This window comes from Gambusia affinis, linkage group LG01 (assembly GCF_019740435.1).
Source record: "Gambusia affinis linkage group LG01, SWU_Gaff_1.0, whole genome shotgun sequence".
NCBI lineage: Eukaryota > Metazoa > Chordata > Actinopteri > Cyprinodontiformes > Poeciliidae > Gambusia > Gambusia affinis.
The window spans coordinates 14881282-14903524 of NC_057868.1; the positions used below are offsets into that span (position 1 = coordinate 14881282).

The window sequence follows — 22243 nt, forward strand, 5'->3', positions numbered from 1 at the left end:
GTTTTTTACTAAAATAAGACTGGAACATTGAGAGTGCATTATAAGCTTTTAAAACCTCACGGTGTCAGTTATAAAAAAACAAAATTGGTATCATTAGGTCAGGATTTTTAAAGATCAGTGATCGGCTAGAAAACTGCAATCGGTTCAGTCCTGTCACGTAATCTTTTCTCCTGAGTACAACAGAGACATTCACATATCAACAGGAAAAAAAGCAGAATATGAATTCATTCCATGAAAAGAACAATCCAAGTCATTCATGTTTCCCTGCTGCAATGAACACAACACAGTTTGTGACGCTTTTCTCTTTAATCTCGCTTTCAAGGTTTCACAGAACAGAATAAAACGTGTTTGTTGACAGGAAGAGTCTGCTGGTAGGCCGGAAGCTGACAGCAGTCCTTTAAAGATAACTGATGAAGTTGTCCTTCAGCTGCATCCTCCTCTTCCTCGATCAGAAGCCTTTGCTGGCCAGCCAGTCCTTCAGCTCCTGCTCAAAGTGACCTTTCACCTTCAGAGTCATCGTCACCTCATTCACCTGCGTGGGTAACTCCTTCCCGGCCACCTGTCTCAGGTACTCCCTCACGTCCTTCTCCAAAGCCCATATGTCCCCTTCCACCTTCCGTATCAGCGTCAGCTTGCGGTTCCCGTGGGTCAGGTCGCTGTACACGGGGATGTTGTGCATGCGGGAGCGGCGGATCATGTAGGGAAGAGACGGCGGGGACTCAGCTGGGGGGATCCAGCCCGACGGAGCGGCTCCGACGTGTTTAGGCGGCTCGGGGATCCGTGTTGGCGGTATGAGTCGTTCCACGAACTTGTATTCTTCCGTGGACTCCGTTATAGCGGCTCTTTTGTCCCGTGGAGCGGCGGAGGAAGCCGCCCGGAGTCCGCTGGTGGCGGCCATAGTCCGGCGGCAGAGACCTGGAGCTCCTCTCAGCGCCCTGAGGGTCAGCAGGCTAACCGACATCTTGTACATGATGCAGGAACCGATTGGACAAGTTAGTTGACTGTTGGATACAGCAGGTTAATTACCGCCACCTACCGGACTGGAGTCATCTTTAGTTCTCTTTATCACCAATGTTCTAACAAGTGGCTATGTTTTTTTTTTGTTTTTTGTTGTTGTTTTTTTTAATTAATAAATATCCTCCTCACCTACATTTAGTTGTGCTGAATGTAATCCATATGTATGGAAAACTACTAAACATTAAACATGAAAGGATAGGGGGACATTTTTTCTTGGATGTGGTACAAAATTCGGACCCTAACTCCAAAATATTACTCAGAATGTTTACATGGTCACAGTCATGAACATAAGCCAAAATAAGTTTATTCCGTGTGATAAAACTGTTGCAGTTATACTTGTAGTTAAACTGATTCCTGCTTAGTGAATTGGCAAGACCAATGCTGTTTTTTCTGCTCTTATTTTAAAATCTTATTTTATTTTTATGTTCACACATGTATGATTTCAAATGTAGCTGAGCAAAATTCAAAAGAAACTCAAAAAAAGTAAAAGTGCAATATTTATAAACAGCTTAAAGTACAAAAACATTGCACTTAATTACAGTAATGAGAGCAGCTAGTTTTTTTCCACCCCTGTTCTAAATGAACTACAGCGTCTTGCACTTTTAAGTCCAGAATGCAAGGAAAAATGGCTCCATCTCAGCCTTTAACATGATTGGTGATGTTTTAAAAGCTTTCAGTTATGTTTTAAGTGACTTTATGTCAGTTACAGTGCTAATTGATCCAGTGCTGGGAAAGATAAGGGGCAGAGAAGAACAGGAAGATGTTCTTGAGGTGAAAAGTTGGTGGGAGGAGCATGGAAATGTTGCTGAAACACAGGTGGAGTCGCCAGACTTGTTGGGTTTTATCAACACCCTCAGGTTTCCGTAGCTCCTCTCAGTGACAGCAGGGCTGTCTGAGCCCAGACAGAGAGCAAAGCTGATCCTCAGACCACAGGATGAACAGAGAGGAGCTGGCTCTGAATACAATGGGGGACCATGAGGTAAGTGTGCTTTTTAATCCCAAGCTCACTACATAACACAGGATCGAAGCTAATATAACTTTACCTCTGTTAACGAAATAAGTTTATGTCAAACAAAACACTAAGGAGGTTGTTAATTGAAAACCCAGATAAATACTTAAATAAATTATATTTTCAGTAGTTTGACTACTAAATACATTTGGGGTTTGATACACCACAGACAAAATCAACAGCACATGTGCAATCACGACAGGCTTTAAGAAATTTGGCGGTAAATCTGTGACTAACCCATTGACTGAAAACAGTCACATCATCTTGATCTCCAAGAAAGGGGCGTTGGAATTTGACCAAACCTGTGTTACAACTCCTATTTTTGCTTTTCCCGCAGCAAATCCAGAAAATTCACGGCTCGGTTTTCTGAAGACTCTTACATGTTTTTTGATGGATCTTTACTCCCAGATGAGAATCATATCTCCCAGAATCTTTACAGAAAAACCGACATGTCTGTTCATAGCTTTCAAATCGTCGCACTTGTAAGCATTGTGTTGAGGGGAATGAAAGCTCTGCAGTGAGAGTGTGACGTATCATCCAGCCATGTGCATGACTGGGCAGAGCTGCATGCCTTCGCCCTGTCATTGTGTTTTAATTGTAAGTTTCCATCAGGGAAAGGTGAAGCAGACGCCATCTGCTGAACTTAAAATGTACTCTTCACATTCACAGTTTAATTATTTTTACCAACCCCGATTGTTTTAGCAACAAGATTATAACTCAGACTTTCTATTTGTCTTCTAGGGATGTTTGTCTTTCAGTTCCAGATTATGACCTTTGGGTCACGTTTACCTTTGGGAATAATAACCTTTGCTTTTCATTAATCCCACATTCCTTTATTAGAATATGTTTTATTTGTGTGACGTTATATTCAAATCTTGAACGTCATCTTTTTCTTTACAGCTGCAAGAACAAAATTATAATTAACGGAAGTAGCCTTTAAAAGATCAGTCATAGTCCATAAAATGTGTTTATGTTTAGTGAATTGAGCTATTGAAATGTAATTACTTTTCAGTAATATTCACTAAGTTACTTTTATTGCATATGGCTGCATGTTATTCTTTAGTTCTTTGTACATTGAGCTTAAATGGGAATCTGTGATATGAAAATTGCTAAAGATGTATCAAATAATATTCAAAAGTGGTTTTTAAAAGGGAGACCACTTTTGCTTTTACAAATCAAAAGTGTCAGCAAGACAGTTCAGTTTACTGTGTGTGATGAAAACATAAAACAATTACCAAACAAAACAAAAAGGAAATATTAGAATTCAGACTATGATTGATCAGTGCTACAGTTATTAATAATCAAAGATAAATGGGGTTTTAGTCTTGATTTGTAGTGTTTCAGCATTTTTGCAGTATTTTTTTTTGTTGAAAGTTTGTTCTAGATTAAACTGAATGCAGCTTCCAGATCCAGTCCAGTCCCAAAGAGTCTGACCCAGCTCTGCAGTGGTTTCAGTAATTCAGGGTCAACAGTGTCTCTTATTGAACTGTTTGATGAGGGCGGCGCTGTGGTAACCATGGAAACCAGACAGACAGATGTCAAAGTGGTTGATCATTAAGAAACTGTTTAACAGTTGAAACAGTTTTTCTCTTAAATTGAGGTTTGAGACTAGGCTGTAATCTCAAACCTTACAGAAGTGATTTGTCCAGATTGATGCGTTTTTATCAATATTTTACTGTCATTAAAATGTGAAGGAAAACACCTGATGAGAGGAAAGAGTTTACTACTTGAATCAGATCAGATGCAATGACAGGCAGATTTTTCTTAAGGAAAGTTTTAAAAAAAAAGCTTTCAAATACAACTAAAATTCATAATAGTTTAATGAATAAAATAATATTTAACTCAGTTTCTAACTTGATTTATTATGGAAGCCAGTCAGCTTATTTCAGAGTGGTGGAGTGAGTGTCTTGTTCAAGCTCATGAAACACGGGAGGTTTAAATGTGGACAGAGAACGCAGCACATGCTGGGACTAGCCTGTTCCTCTGACTCAGGTGAGTCATCACCTGTCGCAGCAACACTCTCATGTTCTTCATGCTGCCACACCTAAATGCAGAGAAGGATGACATTTGAAAACATGACAGTTTGGGGAAAAAATCTAGAGACACAGAAAGAAGATCTCCAAATCTTCTTCTCTTGTGACATGTTGGAGAGAGTGAATGTTTTCTGCACCTTTCAGGGTCAGACTGGGAAAAGACTTTACTCCTTTGACATGAACCACTATGCCACTAAGAAGAGTGCAGCTCAGAGTATGCTGGATGTTGCTTTGCTGATGGCCAACTCGTCCCAGCTGAAGACCATCCTGTATGTGGGCCCAGAGTACATCTTCTACATCCCTCTCATCGTTCTGCTCTCTCTGTCCATCATTCTGCAGGTGATAGTGGGATTGCTGCTCGTCTTTATTGGCAAGTGATTCTCATACTTTCCTTTTTTTTTTTTTACCACCATCATTGTTCTTATAACAGTATGTTAATTGCGACAAAGCACATTTCTGACTTTAGAGAGTGTGGATTACAAAATCGGGGCTAAAAGTCATCCGTCTCCAGGGGATGCTGCATGGATCCGTGGATCCACACACACACACACACACACACACACACACACACACACACACACACTGCAGTCCCCGACACCGCGGTTCACCTGCTGCATGTCTGCATGGATTAGTCCAGATACATAAACTAAAAATCTATCTTTGTCTGCCTCAAAGAGACTGAACATCTGGGAGGGCTGAGTGAAAACATCGAGCTGAAACATCCAACAACACTCTGGACATTTTTCTTTTTTATATGAAATGAATTCATTGTCTTTATTCTTCTCAGTTTATGCATTTAATAATAATAATCAATAATCTTTATTACCATTATGAAAAATATGTAATAAAATTACTTGGACTATAATGAAATTGGTTGATAAATAATACTAGGTGGCATTTAATGCCCTCATGGCTACCAGGTATAAACGGTTCTTCAGTCTGTTTGTCGTTGCTTTTATGCTCCTGTTTCTGCAGCCAGATGGCAGCAGTTGGAACAAATCGTGATCAGGGTGTGAGGAGTCTTTTAAAACCTTCCTGGTTTCCTGAGGCAGTGGGATCTGTGCATATCTTCAAGAGAAAGCAGAGAGCAGCTGATGGTCCTCTGGGCAGATTGTCTGATTCTCTGGAGAGTCTTCCTCTGTGCTGCTGTGCAGCCGGAGAACCACAGAGACGATACCAGACGATGCTTTCAATAGAGCATCCATAGAAGGACTCCAGCAGTTTTTCAGAAAGATTGTTTCTCCTGAGGACTTGAAAATCAGAAAATATCCTTGTTTTTTTTCTCAAAAATCTCTTGAGATGTTAAAAGTTTTTGAGGGTTTTTTTTTTGGCAAAAATGTACTCCTTGTTTTCTGTCTGCAATGACCTTAATGTTCTACTGTAGTAATTTGATAAAGAAACAAAGCTCTCTTTCTGTTTTGATGTGTTTCATGTTAGTTCACAAATATTTTTGATAAAATAGAGTAATAAATAAAATTTTTGATTTATACCGTACATTATTTAACCACTCAGTTGTTTGAAAATCTACGTTTTGATTGTTTAAACATGAAGCAAAAAAAAAGGTAAAAATTAGATATTCCTTTAAAATGTTAGACTCAGGTTTGATCATATTTTGCAGCTCATGCTCTGTCCTCTAACCTGTAGGTTCACAGATGTAGCGTTCACTGCTAAACAGCCACCAGGGGGCGATAAAGATACTCTCACGCTTCCCACAGTATTTTTTTTTAGATAAAGCTTCAGCCCTTCAGTCTGAACATCACCTGAGTTTTAACTGTCTCAGATTCTGTGCCAGACTCTTTAGTTCTCCATCTCTTCTGCGCTTCGCTAAAGTTTCATGATGTTCACGTAGTTTTGTCTCATGTCAGCAGTGAAGTATGATCTGAATGACGAACGGAAACGAGCCAAGCTGGACACGATGAACAACATGGCCACGGTGTTCGTCTTCTTCACGGTCCTCATCAACATCTTCATCACCGCGCTCGGGTTCCAGGGCCATTCGATGAGGTGGGCCACAGCAACACACACACACACACACACACACACACACACACACCCACACCCACACACACACGCACCCACACACACCTACCATAACTTATAATGACGCTTTGTTTAAAATTTTTAATATGTTTTTTTTCTGTCTTCACAGCGCAGCACCTGACATCCCCTTACCTCTGCTGCCTCCTTCACCTATTAACCTGACTAAAACCGGGGTCCTATAGGAAACTGCGGCCCCTCACATTCTTATTTAACATTGTTTTTGTTTTTATTTTAAATACATATGCAAACTGCTTTCCCCAATACTTTTGAATCTTAAATAAAATGCCTGTTTTTATTATGTTTTACAATAATATTTTTTTTGTACTTTTTATTCTAAAATACAAAACACTCTTCAGTCTTTGATGTGGTTAAAAATACAAACAATGACACTTTATTTTCAAAACAAATATGGAATTTATTATGGGAAAAAACCAGTTCAGTACTGAAAAAAACATTTACATACAACAAACACCAAAATTGAATTCAATCCAGTTTTATTTGGTGTTGTCACACACAGATTCCCTTTCAGGTACATAAATTCAGTTCTATCCTGTTCATAATCCAGTTCACTCAAATGCAGTTGTTAATGCAAATTGGAAGAAGTTATCAATCTAAGGGACTGATTCCTCTGGATCACCTTGCAGCAATCTGTAACAGGGATCAAGCACATGGCAACAGGGGGAAGAAACGACTCGCTTCCAACAGTAAGTAGCCTAAAGCAGAACCAGAGTCAGTGTGAGAGGCCACCATGCTCTGTGATCCAGTTAGGGCTCAGAAGATGGAGCAGGAACACAAACACAGCAGTACGCTCACGGGAAAGACCAGTGAGCACACAGAAGTGATGGCAGGCAGGTGTAGCTTAGTATGGAAATAGATTAAATCATGGTCTTAATAATAAAGGAGCATGTTTCAGCAGACACAGTGGTGAAATGGAGTGTGAACTTTAGACATTTAAGGATTTCTGATCTGACTAATTGGGTGAAACATTACATTCTGAGAGAAGAAAAAAAAACATAAATCAGAAATACAAAGCCAGGAATCCTCTGTCACATTACAGTGGTGAGGATGTAGTAGCATCCAGCTGCTAACGCAGTCAGCACCAGCACCGCTGGGACCACCACCCGTATCTTTCCTGCCGCCTGCCGTCTGATTGGCCCTCTGACTTCCAGTTTGCTGTGACTGGTTGTTGTTGTGTGACTCATCTTCACAGACACACTGAGGCAGAAGAAGGGAAGATTTAGAGCAGGAGAGAGACTTTCCTTTCTGTCTTAAACATGCAGGTATCAAAAGAAGGGCCTCACAGATGAAGCTTCTGTTGGATCTGTTGATCCAGTTCAGTGCTGCTTCCTTGCTCCGTCCTGGAGAACGGAACGTTGTGCACAAACAAACAGACATGATCGTCGGTGTTGAAACACATTTTCATCAGTAAAATAATAATCCTGGTCAGTAATATAAGCAGACTGATTTAGGTTCAACTCAGTCGCTCATCTACTGGGAAATGAAAGGTAAAACCATTCTCACGGTTTTCAAGAATCATTTCTTAGATCATAAACTGAAATAAGAGCTGTATTTTTACATAGCTTGATTGGAAGTTAGTCTTTTCTGTCTTGACATCATTTGGAAGATTTGCTACGTTGAAGATCAACGATATAAATTGAAATTATAACACAAATTTATAATATCAAAACTTGACTTAAATCAAGTTTTGTGTAAACTTATTCCTATCATTTCATCCTCTAGATTCTAGAATGGGAGATTAGTGTCCGTAGTTAATGCACTTTCTATTCTTTACATCAGATTGGTTAGCATTTAGATTTTTTTGATTCTTTTATTATGAGTATAATATCCGTCTCACTTATTGTTTAGAAAAACTTAAGCTGATAAGATAAGTGGTGGGAATGTAAAGGAAACCAAGCAGCCTCTGCGTTTTTTAAAACAACCCAACACTCACCCTGTGAGTTGCTCTTCCGGTTTCGGATCATCGGACGGCTCGGCGCCGCTGCTTTGGTCGATCCCGGACGAATGAATCCTGGACATGGAAAAGGAAGCACAAGAGACGCCTTTTCATAAAAACATCAAATTTAAATAAACACATTGAGCGAACATTGCAACAAAGTTTAATTTCAAATTTTAATTTCAGACCAATTGAAACAGTTTCTTGGTCATTCTGCCAGTCCAAACCTTCGTTTGGTTTTCAATAAAGAATAGAATATTACAGCAGCTGAGAGTTGGCAGTGGACCCTCCTGATGAGGACCACGTGACTCTCCAAGTGATGATGGTGATATAGAAAAGTAACCTAATAATAAAGGAGCATGTTTCAGCAGACACAGTGGTGAAATGGAGTGTGAACAGACATTTAAGGACTTCTTCTGATCTGACTTCACCTTTCATCTAAAGCGGCTTCTTCAGTTCCACAGTCACTATTTTTGCTCTGTCTCATGTTTCACGTGAGACGGAGCCACCGACCATGTCGCTCGATGGTCAGGCTCACAAAGCAACACTCACTCTCCAGCTTGGTCCGGCGGCTGATCTCCGTTCTGCTCAGAGCCGGGCAAAAACCGTGCTGACGGCCTGGCAGAGGTCTTCCTTCTCCTCTGTCAAAATGAAAAGACATTGTTGAGATTATTAGATCATTAGCGGCTTCAGGAGAAGAAATATTTATACATGGCACAAAAAAAAAAAAGGCAAGATTTTAAGATCAGGACTCACCGGATGGCGACATATGATGTCGGTGATTTCCTCCTCTGCATGGCAACAACAGACATTCTTACACTTCTGAACTCGTGTTAAACTATCTGATTTACTTTGTCAGGATAGAATACAGCAACGTGTGACTAAGTGAAGTATCCACAGAGTTTAGATAGTTTAAATAGCAGATGACATCATCAGGCTTTCATTTGAAAAACGTGAATTGTGTAGTTGGCCAAAAAAAACAAAAAACAAAAACAAAAAAAAACAAGCGGAAAGAACTGAAAATAAGATAACTGAGTGATCTGACTGAAGAAATCATTTTCTGTTCTTTACCAATGTGCTCCTGTTTCCTCCGTTGTGTCACAGTGCAGTAAGTAGCATAAAGCGACTTAAAGGGTCAAAATGAACTGATCTCCATCATTCATCATCTCTCTGAGCAACGAGGAAGGAAAGGGGAAAAGCCACGGCGGCAGATTTAAGGTGAAACTATTTGGCAGATCAGTTTCATGAGGTGGATCCTTCCTCCATAGTTAACGTTTCTTCGTAGTAAACCCTCGGGGAAAATGAAAGCAATAGCTCACACAAATATTCAGGTGTATTTCGTAAGAGCTGGAGATCAGATAAAGAACCACAACAACAACAACAGACGGAAGGTTTTAAAGATCTCTTTGTGTTTTGTTTGGTTATCTAAAATCTGACTGAGTGGGAAAATGAGAAGAAAATTTAAACATTGTTTATATCCAGAAATCCACAACAGGTTTGTTAGAAGTAAATAAATTAGAGATGTACTCTATTTCAGCTAACAGGTTGATCTGACCTCTTTTACTATTTAACAATAATAAACCAGAATATGCAGCTTCCAGAAGCCGTCAAGATAAAAACACTAAACAAAAAACCAAATAAAAGACCAGCTATTTTACTTTTTTCCCCTCTTTTGCTTAGGAATATTGTCTGAGTGAAACACGCTACCTTCTTCTCTGTAGAAGGTCCGGTCGCTGGCTATGGCCTCCTCCAGCTTCCTCTCATACAGATGTCGAGTGGATTCTGTGGTCCAACGGTTCACAATGTCACAAAACACACAATTCACATCAAACCTTATGGCAACCAGTAATAAAATAATGACAGCTAATACCAAATCTAATGTAAAAAAAATAACAATCATGTGATGCATTTTTTTGTCAATAACCTAATAAATTATATCATGTGCTTTAAAATGCTCTATGAACTGTAATAACCATGTAATACTTGTTCTAATAAACCAACTCAGTGTATTAATATTAACTAAACATTTCACCGTTAAAGGATCATTTTACACCACTGAACAAACTGTAGTCTATAAACAAGCTTTTTGTAACTATATTTTGAATAAATGTGAGACCTTTACCATTCACTGTACCTGTTGTTGACTAGCAAACATTGCAAAAAAAAAAAACAACAACAAAAAAACAACAAACATTCCCTATCAAAAGCAGTGCTTTTTATGTAAAATCATCATCTCCAGGTACTGAATATGTAACTGAATAACAGAGGAGTAATGTAATGTATAATGTATTTTTTTAATGAAGCACCAATTCATAACGTGTCTCAGGGCATTTTACAAAAAAAATAAGTAAATAAAAGTAAAGTACATCCATTCAATTTTTTCCTAGTTGTCCAACAATGCATCAGTTTTATTTTATGATTTGGTTAAAAGGTTTTCTATCTATTCATTGAATCGTTTGCCAAAGAAAACCTGCTAATGGTTGAAAGACAAAGCTACTGTGGAAGAATCACTGTGTAACCGGCATAAAATAACTACCCGTATTTTATTTTGGCGGGTCAAACGAGAAGCCACCCTTTAAGTTTTGGGTTGAAGGTGAGCTCTGATCCTACTCCATGGCTGTTGCTGCTGTTACCGGGCTAGCTGTTTCTGTCGGCGTTTCCCTAAATCGCTGAACCATATCGCAACATCAACTCAAATTAAAGCTGCCAAAGGATTACTTTGAGCATGTTGTGACCACTACTCGACGGTGAGTTGCTAATTCCCTGTCAAATTGTTGTTTATTTTAAAAGTAGAAACTCTATGGCGACACGCCCACTTATGATTTGTATATCGGCGTTTTAAATGGTTTTGCGGTCTAAAAAACCATTTTTGTTTGTTAATTATGTGGCCGAATGAACCATATGCCGTTAAAATGTTATAGAAGCCTTTTGATTTCGTCCTTTAGGGATACTTTTAGTTATTTTTCTTTTGATTTGTGAACGGCCAATGGAAATTTGTACTGATAGGTTTCAGTAGTTGCGCAACAAAACTCGAGACCAATTAAATACTTATCAAAGTATTATTTAAGTGAATTAATTTTAATTGACAACGTCAATTAAAATTTCATAGAATTTAAAAGTGCACTTTATTTTGAAAACTTGTCTGACTTTACTTTGATACCTTGTCTGACTTTATTTTGATATTTTGTCTGACTTTATTTGATCTGTGATATTAACTTGGAAACTTATTTAAATGATTCCTGACTATTATTATTTGGTTAGTTAAGTATGTTTTTGAATGTTTAATTGTTGAATAGCAGTTTAACCCTGGTTAAATGCTAATTTTTATTTTATCTATGACCTCGTCTAGGTCAGGTTTTTTCCCCCCCCACGGTTTCAAGTCAGGATGGATCACCGCAGCTTTGCGGTAGGACGTACTAGAACCAAAAAAAAACATTTTTTCTCTTTCCCCGGACCTTTAATTATTTTTTCTTTCCCCTTGGATTACGGACTAACACCAGTTGGACAATTGTTGGTGAATCATTAATCACCTTAAAAGAAAAAGAAAAGAGAAAGAAACGGACTTGAATGAGAGAGAGAAAACCTCTTGTGTCTCATCAGGGTTTATTTGTTTGTTTGTTATTGTTGTTTTCTTGTTGTGTTTATTGTTTATATTTATAAGAAAATATTATTATTATTCAATACCTTCCTAAATATATATATAAAAGAAAGTATACATTAAAATACAATAACTCAACTTTACTTTTTTTTGTCGGATGGTGTTTTCTATCTATTCATTGAATCGTTTGCCAAAGAAAACCTGCTAATGCTTAAAAGACAAAGCTACTGTGGAAGAATCACTGCAGTTTGAGAATCACCAGTTTGAGCCTCCCAGTTTGATACCTACTCACTACTGGTCCATGCTTGATGCCGTAGTCTGTCAGCAAATCGCTGATCTGGTTATCACTTCTGTTGCTGAGCGGGATCATGACGAGGCGCAGGATCTGGATCCGACAGTGAGCTGACAGGAGAGCGAGCTGAAGAAGCAAAAACAGCAGGAAAAATCAGTCCATCACCAAAATGATAGGACAACAAGCACGTCTCGAAAGTTATGTTTCCATCATTTTGGTGCGACTGAAACACATTGTGACCTGAAGGTGTGAAGGAAGGTGCTCACCTGTCAGCAGTCAGCGGCCGGGTGCAGCAGAACAGGTGGAGGGTTGGAACTGGTGCAGCAGGACCATGAACTGGGCGTTACTGTGTCACATTCCATCACGAACCAATCGTTTGAATTTTCACAATGGATGAACTGGGATTCTCTGTAACATAACCATTTAAAATCTGTACTAAAAGACCCAATCAGTAGATTAGAGTGTTACCGACAAGTCCATTTATTTTATGGAACTGAAACATGTAATGTAGAATAATTAACCACAGATTGAAAACCTTTCAGGTGGAAGCCCCTGTTCCAAATTATAGGAAGATGTACTTATATCAAATGCTTACAGTCATGTATTTCATAAAAGATATATATTTGTTTCAACATTAACGTGTTCTCCTGTATTATTCTATATTGTGTGTGTGTGTGTGTTTTTCTCGTAAGTCAAACTGAAAAGTTGATTTGGTTTGTAACTGAGAGATTTCCAGGTAAAGCTGAGAAAAAGCTGCTGAACATTTAAAACCTGAGACGAGGCGATGAATCCTCACTGAGTCTGCAGGCAACATGGATTCCTGGATTCTGGATTCTGATTCTGAGGATTCTGATTCTGAGTATTTTGACGACTCAGATCTGGTCCTCGTTTTATAACGCTGACCAAAGCAAAAGGCAGAATGTGTTATCAAAGTTTCTTTTTTTTTTTCGTTTTAAATGTTTCACACTTTAGCTCTAATTTTTATTATATTACCTGAGTAAATTTGTTTATTAGATTATTATTTGGTCATATTGTGGAAGACTCTTTCTTGTTCGGTTCGTCTAGTTGTTTCTTTTTTGTCTGTATGAATGAAGCACTGAAATATTTTTTCAGGTATGCTACAAACAGGTGTGTGTGTGTGTGTGTGTGTGTGTGTGTGTGTGGGTGTGTGTGTGTGTGTGTGTGTGTATTTATACTCGCAGACTAACAATGTCTTTGCTCTCCGTAAGTCAAACTGAAAGAAGCCTCTGCTTTCATTTTGTGTATTAATTCTGGAGAAGTTTGGCACAAACACAGGAGAAAACCTGAGGTCTCAAGCTGACAATCAGGACTCACCAGAACCTGACGCAGGTCATTTCCTTCTCTGCACACAAACATAATTACACAGACACCTGGAGTTATGCTTGTCTGAGGAGTTTATTGCAGTATTTTGACGCAGCCAGTGGAATTAAAAATATTTTTCCAGAGAAAAGAAACGTCAGATGGCTGCCTAGATGGTTAGATCTAGATCTATGTATGGAGATACATAGATATGCACGGTGTGGGAAGAGAGAATATAGTAGGAAACATTAAATTAGATCAGCATTAGATGTTTTTTCATGCTTTTGTTCTTCATTTTACTTCACATATGTTGCTGCAAAGCGAACAGATGTGGAAGAATTTGTCAAGCCTTTTGAAAATGTCTTAAACTAAAACAGAATAAACAGAATAAACTGTGGATCTAGGTCGACAAATTGAGACGGTTGAATTTTATAGAAGGTTGAATTTCAGACTCTTATCCTGTTGAAATACCCAGAGGTGAGCAATTTTCATTTTCGCTCTACACTTACTCATGTTTAGGATTTAATGTTTCCAAGAACCTTCAGAAGAAAACTCATCAGATCAAAACTCAAAGATCCTCCATCAGACTAAACGGTAGGAGCACATTCCTCTGTTCTTCATACCAATCATACCTGCAGTCGTGAATTCTGCCTACAATCATTTGTTTTTGAAAATACAAATGATCCACTCATTTCATAGAGGCATGCGATTTCAAGGTCTACTAAGCATCACTCACGCATGACCTCTGTGCAGCGGCTCCCTCTGGTGGCGGAGTGAATCAGTACTAGTGAAAAGTGTTTCATAAAAATGTGTTGGCAGCACGGTGTAAAAGAAAACAACTAATTTCTGTTCGATTGAGAAAAATACTTTATTGTGTATCAAAATACTGTCTTACAATCACTTTAAAAGCCTTTTTTTTATTATTTTGGACAAAATTCAGTTATTTAGCTTCAAAATACAGATAAAGGCACAAAGCAGAGTTATGCTCTAATGGAGGGTGAAATGCAAAACACAGACTTAAACCGCAGCGTCGCCTCTGACTTTAAACCCTTCCGACAAGTTTGAAAACTTCCCTTTTTCGACCCGTTGGTTATCGACCCAGAACCTTTTCTAAACCAAAGAGTTTCCACGATCTTAAAGGACATGCGGCGCACACGGCGGTGTTCTGTCAGATAGCCATACATGTCAGAATAGCATACGCATGCGCATTCTGCAGGAGGTCTGCCATACTGAGAGGAGTCGTCAGCTTGTCATACGCGAGAAGAGACACAATAAAAAGTAACTAAATAAATTAAATTTAATGCTGCTGCAGCTGCAGTCCCCACTTCCTTAATATTTTTGGGTTGGATAACATGTCTGCTAACTTGGATAGCATGTCGTATGAAAACGCAATTTTTACCCACACTGAAACTGGGGCAAAACCAGTGTTTCACTTTTGAAAAAATCCTTATTCACGTCATGATTCTATGTTGCTGATTAAATAAAATCATATGGTAATGACAACGATACATGTCTGAGCTAAGCGTATGACTATCTGACAACGTATCTGACAACGTATGCTGAAACGTATGCAAACGTATGCTGATCTGAGTTTGTCAGTTTGTCTAAACCAAAGAGTTTCGATCTGACAATGTATGGCTATCTGACAGAACACCGGTGTCCGACGTAGCCACACAAAGAGACACCTTCCAGCAGCCGTGTTCAGAGAAAGCTAAATACGCGTTCGCACACCCTTTGATTTCCTGACTACTAAAGGACAGCAGTGGGTAAAACTGGATCACAACAGCAGCAGATGAAAACGATGACGGATGATCGTAAAAGCCGAGCGAGGGTGAGCTTTGACTGGGCAACGGCGTAACAGACAAGCTGAGTTTTATACAGACACAGGTCAAAGTAATGTCACTGTAAAAACAAAACAAAAAAGGGTCACTTATAAACCTTTGTCCTGTGATTGCTCATCTAGAAGCTCCAAATCCCATTTTTCATGTCTGTAAGAGCTCCTCCAGTGTAAACAGTAACCTTCCATCTAAAGCTGGGGACCAAAACCTGCTACTACAATATTCTGACATTCTGCAGTAATTTAAAGTCAACACGTGGCTGAAAGTGTTAAATATTGTGATAGTTTACAGTGATCAAAAAGGGCGTCTTCGCCCCCCCATTTCTGAAGGAAACAAGCATTCACTGCGTTGCTCTTTAGGCTGGATTGCAGTGAAGAATAACAAGCAAACTGGCTCACATGAGTTAAACTGCCACCACACAGGGAATCTTAATTTGCAACAATGGGAAGACTTTGGAGCCGCAAGCAGCCACCAGCTGGACGGGACCTCCGGGTCGCTGCGGGGGCCGTTTAGACGGTGAGGTGGTAGGGACTGCCAGGGATGTGCTCGTCGCCCCACTTCACCACCAGGATGTACTCGCCCTTCTCTTTCAGCTGGTAGCTGACGTTGTACACGCGGTTGCCCATGTGCTTCACCAGGATCTCCTCGCAGGGAACCTTCGGACCGTCCACACCGACCAACAGCATGTTACGACCTGCAGAACGACAAGGTTTCAATAAATGGTTTGGCCTGGATCTCTGTGGTTTAAAAAACAAAAACAGGGAAAAAAAAAAAAGAGGGCAAGCATCATGAGTCAGAGCAGAACTTTGGTTCTGATCTGATCTGCAATCCCGGAAGCAGAACCAAAGACAGGAGCAGCATTCAGCTACTAAGCGCCACAAATCTGGAACAAACTTCCATAAAACTATAAAACAGCTGAAACACTGAGTTTCTTTAAATCTAGACTAAAAGCCCACCTATTTAGAGTTACCTTTGAACCAGAAGAACTGGGAAATTGATCAACTATCAATCTTGCAACAAACAGATTTGTTGCAAAACTGACTGACTGACTGCTACCAGCGTCCTTACCAACCAACAGATCTTAAAAATACGTCAATATGAGTTGCAACATTTCACTTCCCTTGTGGAATAAATAGTTGATTAATCTCAACAATCTCAGAGCGTTCAACACAATGTCTGAAATAAAAAATGAAGGCAAGAATGGGAGTGTTTGTGTCTTTAGGTTCTGTTAAGGTTCTGCAGCATTGACATAAGAATTTGGTGAATTGATGAAGGTTTATCAACAACAGTTCTGATGAAGTGGAAATGTACACCATGGAATCTGCTGACTAGCAAAGTGGGAAAGAAAAGGTCTAATGACTGATCCCTGAGGTCCACCACAATAAAGCAGAGCTGCTAATCATCCAAGTCCCTCAGAGTTTGAAGGTGATGATTAAGCTGTGACTGAACTATAAATTGTTTATTTAGCATTGAGGAACAGATTGATAGTTACACATGTACTAATCTTGTTCTGCAAATGTAAAAGAACAAGGGAAAAAAGGATTCAGAGATCTGTTTCCACCAGGAAAACTATTGGTGTGAGTCTTGGTCACACAGGTGGCCTCAAAGTCTCAATCTAAAAACAGAATCACTGGACAGCTTTCATCCACCGTCTGATGAAGTAAAGTCACAAGCAGGTCAGTGGTAAATCCTCAACAGCCTCCATCTTTTCAAACCAAAGTTTGGTTTTTAAGGTGGGATTGGGGGGGAGGGTTTCGAACAGAGTTTGCTTAATACACGTTATGATATTCACCAGATAATTACTATAAATTCAGATTGTCTAATAATATCTGGTCAAAACTCAAGTGCCCACATTCTAGACATGAGTTATAAAGACTTGCCTGCTTTGCTGCAGTCGACACAGAAGTTGTTCTTCTGACCAACAAACGCCTTGGTCAGACCCGGGCCCTTAGCCGTCACCTTGCTGGCGTCTGAATGAGTGGGCGTGGCCTGCTGAGAACCGCTGATGGCGCGGGTCACGGGGTCGACCATGACCGAGGAGGTTTCATGCATGCTGTGGCTGGACACAAGCTTGGAACCTGGAGAACAGAGCAAGTCAGGGGCGGCTGCGTCTCACCTTACATTTTCAAACCAAAAGCAAAGACTTTGCTTCACCTGTAATCTTTGCCTTAAAGGGGCTTCCCACAATGTGGTAAGGGCCGCCGTATTTGATGGAGATGAGATAGTTTCCTGGGGCCATTGGGGTGTAAGTAACCTTGTAGCCCTCTGGACACTCCACACAATCCATCTTCACTTTGGAGGGACCATCGATGGTAACGGCGAGGGCCCCGGGGCCGGCAGTGCTCGTGTTGACCACAAACTCGCATGCCGTTCCTAAAAGCAGTCAGCAACACAATTAGCAACCGTCACGGCTTTACAAACTTTGAACAGGGGATGACGAATTAAATTTAACTAAATAAAACTAGCTGCTAGCCGTCGTCCCTGGGCTGCTGTTGAAAGTTCGTACTGGGAGCTCTGAAAACCATTAAACAGCATTTCTAAATGGTTTCTGTTAGAAGCAAAAATTATATTGTGAAAGAACATCTTTTTGGCTGTTGATGACGATCAATCTAAATAAGTCAGAACAAATGTTAGTACTAATTTGCGAGGTAAACGTTAAACTGAGTCCCACCAACATCGGCCCAAGTAACACCAGTGGTTCTTGTCCCATTGTTAGAGATGGAAAAACTAATAATTAAGGGGGAAAAGTGTGAAACGTTTGGTTCTTATCAAAACCGACAAAAATCCAGAATCAAATGTCACAAAAAAACTGAAGTGATTCAAATTGTTCGATATTTCTCTGTGCTGATAAGCCACTAATATACCATCTCAAGATGCTTTTAACCATTTCCAGCTGCTTATGCAGCTGAGGGGTTAAAGCTTAAGAACCATAAATGTTGCAGAGAACATTCCTACACCGTCCCTCATGTTTTCTGGGGAGCTCAGGACAAGACCTCATTCGACCTTTGTTCTTTTTTTTTAAAAATAATTTTTGCCCCCTGCTTGCCACTTTAAGGCATCCAGGTTATGGCAGTAGCTTCATTTCTCAGAACTATACATTAGAAACCCTTTTATCTTGTTTGTTTCATGTTTCCATGATATCAAGTTGCATCAGAAATACACCTTGATATTTCTGATGCAACTTGACATCATAAGTTGCATCTTACTTGTGTCTGATGATGTGTAATACATACATAGCTAGAAGTTTCTGCATGGAGAAAAGAGTCTGGTAGCTTTTGCTAGAGTTATTAAAGTAACTGTGTGCAGCTTCAAGAAGCCTTGTGTTTTCTTACCCTGTTCATCGTCACGCTCACTTTTGTCCTGACGGCCATTAGCAACACAAGATAATAACAATGCTAATGGCTATGTATTTTCTGGATTTTGCATTTTCAAAACACTGCAGTAACATGCTACTCAAAAGAGGTTGCACAGTAGCACATGTGGAAAAACTGTGTGATACAATGAAATGTTTTTATTGTAATGACCGGGTTTCCATGTGGGTCTGACATCTGTCTTGTAGAGCCATTCTGTTAAGCTTCACGGCTACAAACTTGGAACTTTCCTCTTGAACGCACATTTAAAGAGTACCCATTGTTTCCAACCAACCAAATCCTGTTGCAACGCTATTTTTAAATAACTAACGACAGCGGTGCTTGGAAAAATTGGAATTTACCCAGATAATATGGAAGAATCATTGTTATAGATCCTATAAGTGTACGTATTCTAACCTGTACAAAAACTAGTTGTACACTCTGCAAAGACAATGTACATGATGGCGGTGCGCTACCTGTGGTGCCTCCCTCCAGTCCCGGTCCGTAGGCGGACACCATGCCCGGATCTCCAGCCTGGCCCGTCTCCCCGACGCGGATTTTAAACGGACTTCCTGGAATGTGACTTCCATTAAACTTGACGTCGATCAGATAGAGGCCGTTCTCTCTGGGGATGAACCGGACGGCGTATTTGTCTGGACAAGGGGGACAGCAGAGCCGAGTCACACAGAGACCTCTACAGCCCTGCTGGCTCTCTGGAGGATTCTCCTCCGTTACCTTGATCGATCTCCGTGACGCAGCACTGCTCCAGCGCGCCGGAGGGACTGTGGACCTTTGCGTCGATCACACCTTTGGCGCCGTTGAGGCTGACGGCAAACGATGCCGGCTGGTTTACCTTCAAGCCTGACTCCTGCTCGACAACAAATAAACTCCAACACTGAGTCACAAGCTGAGATTACTATTCCAGTAAACAGCTGCTAACAGATGTTTCCTATTTGTCTTACCTGGAGGTCGCTAAGAGGGCTAAAGAGGGAGGCTGTGTAGTGAAGAGACAGAAGGTGGAATGGACCCAAGAGAGTCAGTGGATCTGGTTCGGAACTTCAGTTCTTTAGCGGTGTGAAGGAGTGTGTGAGAGCAGAAGAGAACCCGAAGAAATATCTGCAGAACCCAACTCTAGATTTTCTAGGATTCTTTTTGAAATCAGTGGAATGTGAGGTTTGGTAATGGCTGTGTGTGTGTGTGTGTGTGAGATCAAGGAGACAGAAAGGGAAAATAAAACAGCCCATTTCCAACCTCTTTAACCCTTTAGCGTCCTGTCACAGCTTCAGAGCGGGAAGGCTGTTGGGAGCCTTTAGAATGAGGCACGAGAAACACACACAGTCCTCGAGTTTCCCAGAAGCCCCTGAACTGCCCCCCCATGCAGCATCAGCTCATCACACAGCTTCACCTGTCCACTCTAGTCTCACAGCATCTACTCACTGCTCTCTCCTTTTCTACTCATCTACTGACATGTTTGATTAGGTCGTTTAAAGCCCCAAAACTAAAACTGCTCTACTTCCCCCCCGCATCTTCTCTGGTTCGATACCCAGACGGATTGAGCTTCAAGCTGCTGCTGCATGGCGGGCAGAGCACTGCGGCCTGGTCTGCATGCACACGGACGTGTGTGTGTGTCTCAGAGCCTCACCTGAAGACTGGCAACAGTGAGGCGGCGGGCGTCTTCGGCCACGAGAGACGATGAAGCGGAAGCGGGATGGCTGTCGAAAGCAGTTGAAACGGATCGACACCTCATAGTCGCCTGCAGGACGACACGACGGTCAGAGTCACTGAAGCTGGTCGACGGGGAGCAGTCAGTCACTCATGGGAAGTATTTTTAGGAGTACAAGATTACTTGAAAAGCAGGACCTACTCTGACTTTGGCAGATACTTTTTTTTTTTTATCCGAGAAGAAAAAAAAAAAGTGACGATAAAGTCTCCCGGTGGGCAACAGTGGGGTGACTGTCATTTACATGCAGAGGTGACCTGCTGTCCGGTTGGGTCCGTCAGTCCTCTCACAGCAGAACAAAAGGGGCCAGTGGATGATTTTCAGACGTTTGCGGCGGAGGATTAGATCGGTTTCACAAGTACATATCAGCTGATCACTGATCTCACAGAATTATGGATCTTTAACAGATTTAGTAGTGCACCCCTAGATATTTGGATTTCTTTCAATTTATAATTTCAGTATTTGATTTTTGTCATTTTCAGCAACAAATTATTTAGCAAATCACCAAACAAATACATCTGAGCTTTTTCCTTATCTATTGGACTTCATTTAAAAAAAACTAAAATAAAATATTTGCACCACATTGCAAGATTTGTAAAAAGGAAAAAGTTTGAGACTATACTCACAGTTGTAAAGGAGATATTCTAATTCTTTCTAGCTGCGTTTCATCGTTCAGACCATTTAATTTATTCACAAAGGGATTTTTCATAGTTTTTGAAAGAGAAATTGATTAAATTATTGTTAGATGGTTGTGCCTTATAAACAGCTCCATGTTTAACTCCTGTGTATGAAAAGCGTTTGATTTGTTGCACATGCTCAGTGCGTCTCCTCTCACCCGGCTCCTGAACGATGTAAGACACTCCACTAGAGCCATCCTTGCGGTCCTCAAAGGTGATCTCTGCCTTGCTCGGCCCCTCCACGGCGATGCTGAGGCCCCCGGCCCCGGCCTCTCTGGTCCAGATGCTGAACTCGGCTAAGGAGCAGCACACAGGAGTCAGTTTCACCGTGGGAAAACACACACTGCTCTCACACGCACACACCGATCGCACCGACCTGGTACTCCAGCCTCGGCCCTCTCCAAGCCTGGCCCCCCGGCACGAACTTTGTGAGCTCCGCCTTCACCCAGGGGCCCGACGGTAAACTGGAAGGGGCTTCCGGGCACGTGCATGCCGTTGTACTTGACGCAGACCGTGTGCACGCCGGTCTCGGTGGGGACGAAGCGGATGCAGTAGGTGTTGTTCTCTCCCTCCATGATGTCGGCCTTGTGGACCTGACCCGAGGGGCTGGTCACCTGGGCCGTCATGTCCGCTATGCTGATCTCTGAAGGAAGAGAGGATGGGAGGGGAAGGAGGAGGTCAGATCGCCAACAGAACACGTAGACGTTTGGGTCTTGTGATTTCCCAACTTCCTGTTTGGGTCACCTGGGATCTTGAGGCTGAGGTCACACTGGCTGCCCACGTTGGCGACAGAAGCCGCTCTCTTCTTCCTGGTGATGCTCTCCTTCATCCTGCCCTCCCCAGTCACCTTCACCGTGAAGGCGCTCCCTGTGTGCACAATCCCTCGGTTCAGTAAGCAAAAACCCCTGCATTCATAACCTTTGACCCCTGATTGTTTAATGGTGAGCACCTGGCACATGTTGGTCAGCAAATTTGATGTTGATGATGTAATTTCCTGGTTCTGTGGGGCAGTAGGTGACCTTGCAGGTGCCGTCCTCTTGATCCTCGGTGTTGATGTCCACTTTGCTGGGGCCCTCAATGGAAAGGCTCAAGCCACCGTATCCTGGCAACAACAAGTTGATATTCAATTCCCTGGTTTTTTTTCCAGATGGAATAATTTTGTCAAAATTTCCTCCGGACGTTTACCCGCATCCCGAGTGTCGATGATGAACTCTGCTGGCTCGAAGGTCCTCGCTTCGCTCAGGCCCTGCCCGCTCACACGCACACGGCTGGCGTCGCCGATCTCCGATTGGCTGATCATCACAGAGATGGGGCTGTTGGCGATGTGGCGTCCGTTCTTCTTGATGTTCACCAGGTGCTCGCCGATCTCTTTCGGCACGAACGAGACGCCTGACG

At 41.3% G+C, this 22243-nt stretch overlaps 4 protein-coding genes across 10 annotated transcripts in view; 1 reads left to right on the forward strand and 3 right to left on the reverse strand.

The window, feature by feature from the left end:
* Window positions 1–287: 287 nt before the first annotated feature.
* On the reverse strand, window positions 288–1093 carry mrpl49 (mitochondrial ribosomal protein L49). Its single transcript, XM_044143464.1, has one exon. It carries the CDS (start codon window positions 968–970, stop codon window positions 449–451), a length of 522 nt encoding a protein of 173 aa, XP_043999399.1. The 5' UTR covers window positions 971–1093; the 3' UTR covers window positions 288–448.
* Window positions 1094–1135: 42 nt separating this feature from the next.
* On the forward strand, window positions 1136–6314 carry si:dkey-93l1.9 (uncharacterized protein LOC562339 homolog). Of its 7 annotated transcripts, XM_044143025.1 has the most exons (5): window positions 1904–1996; window positions 2364–2623; window positions 4204–4429; window positions 5925–6063; window positions 6209–6314. In XM_044143025.1, exons 2-5 carry the CDS (start codon window positions 2570–2572, stop codon window positions 6279–6281), a joined length of 492 nt encoding a protein of 163 aa, XP_043998960.1. In that variant the 5' UTR covers window positions 1904–1996; window positions 2364–2569; the 3' UTR covers window positions 6282–6314. The 7 variants fall into 7 exon arrangements, with proteins under 7 accessions (XP_043999033.1, XP_043999199.1, XP_043999286.1 ...); XM_044143098.1 differs by lacking the exon at window positions 2364–2623 and having other exon boundaries at window positions 1136–1996; XM_044143264.1 differs by lacking the exon at window positions 2364–2623 and having other exon boundaries at window positions 1136–1996; window positions 4399–4429.
* A 262-nt stretch (window positions 6315–6576) lies between these two features.
* On the reverse strand, window positions 6577–12304 carry emd (emerin (Emery-Dreifuss muscular dystrophy)). Its single transcript, XM_044143579.1, has 8 exons — window positions 12210–12304; window positions 11940–12069; window positions 9761–9835; window positions 8810–8844; window positions 8606–8694; window positions 8051–8128; window positions 7401–7457; window positions 6577–7314 (listed from the first exon to the last, which is right to left on the reverse strand). The coding sequence occupies exons 2-8, from the start codon at window positions 12019–12021 to the stop codon at window positions 7146–7148; spliced, it is 585 nt and encodes a 194-aa protein (XP_043999514.1). The 5' UTR covers window positions 12022–12069; window positions 12210–12304; the 3' UTR covers window positions 6577–7145.
* A 3126-nt stretch (window positions 12305–15430) lies between these two features.
* Window positions 15431–22243, reverse strand: part of flna (filamin A, alpha (actin binding protein 280)) — a 56927-nt gene continuing 50114 nt past the window's right edge. Inside the window, 12 exon segments of the mRNA XM_044143693.1 lie at window positions 15431–15795; window positions 16982–17179; window positions 17256–17474; window positions 18928–19104; window positions 19187–19319; window positions 20094–20168; window positions 20170–20204; window positions 21007–21144; window positions 21225–21491; window positions 21593–21715; window positions 21798–21950; window positions 22034–22237. Of these exon segments, the coding sequence (XP_043999628.1) occupies window positions 15611–15795; window positions 16982–17179; window positions 17256–17474; window positions 18928–19104; window positions 19187–19319; window positions 20094–20168; window positions 20170–20204; window positions 21007–21144; window positions 21225–21491; window positions 21593–21715; window positions 21798–21950; window positions 22034–22237 (1907 nt within the window). The 3' untranslated portion in view covers window positions 15431–15610.

Coding starts and splice junctions, on each gene's coding strand:
- emd (XM_044143579.1), bottom strand. CDS start 12,021: ATGATCCCGCTCAGCAACAGAAGTGATAACCAGATCAGCGATTTGCTG. Junction 8,845..9,760: donor GACCTTCTACAGAGAAGAAG/GTAGCGTGTTTC, acceptor GTTGCCATGCAG/AGGAGGAAATCACCGACATC. Junction 8,129..8,605: donor CCGCCGGACCAAGCTGGAGA/GTGAGTGTTGCT, acceptor TTCCATGTCCAG/GATTCATTCGTCCGGGATCG.
- si:dkey-93l1.9 (XM_044143181.1), top strand. CDS start 4,075: ATGCAGAGAAGGATGACATTTGAAAACATGACAGTTTGGGGAAAAAAT. Junction 4,430..5,924: donor ATTGCTGCTCGTCTTTATTG/GCAAGTGATTCT, acceptor GTCTCATGTCAG/CAGTGAAGTATGATCTGAAT. Junction 6,064..6,208: donor TTCCAGGGCCATTCGATGAG/GTGGGCCACAGC, acceptor CTGTCTTCACAG/CGCAGCACCTGACATCCCCT.
- mrpl49 (XM_044143464.1), bottom strand. CDS start 970: ATGTACAAGATGTCGGTTAGCCTGCTGACCCTCAGGGCGCTGAGAGGA.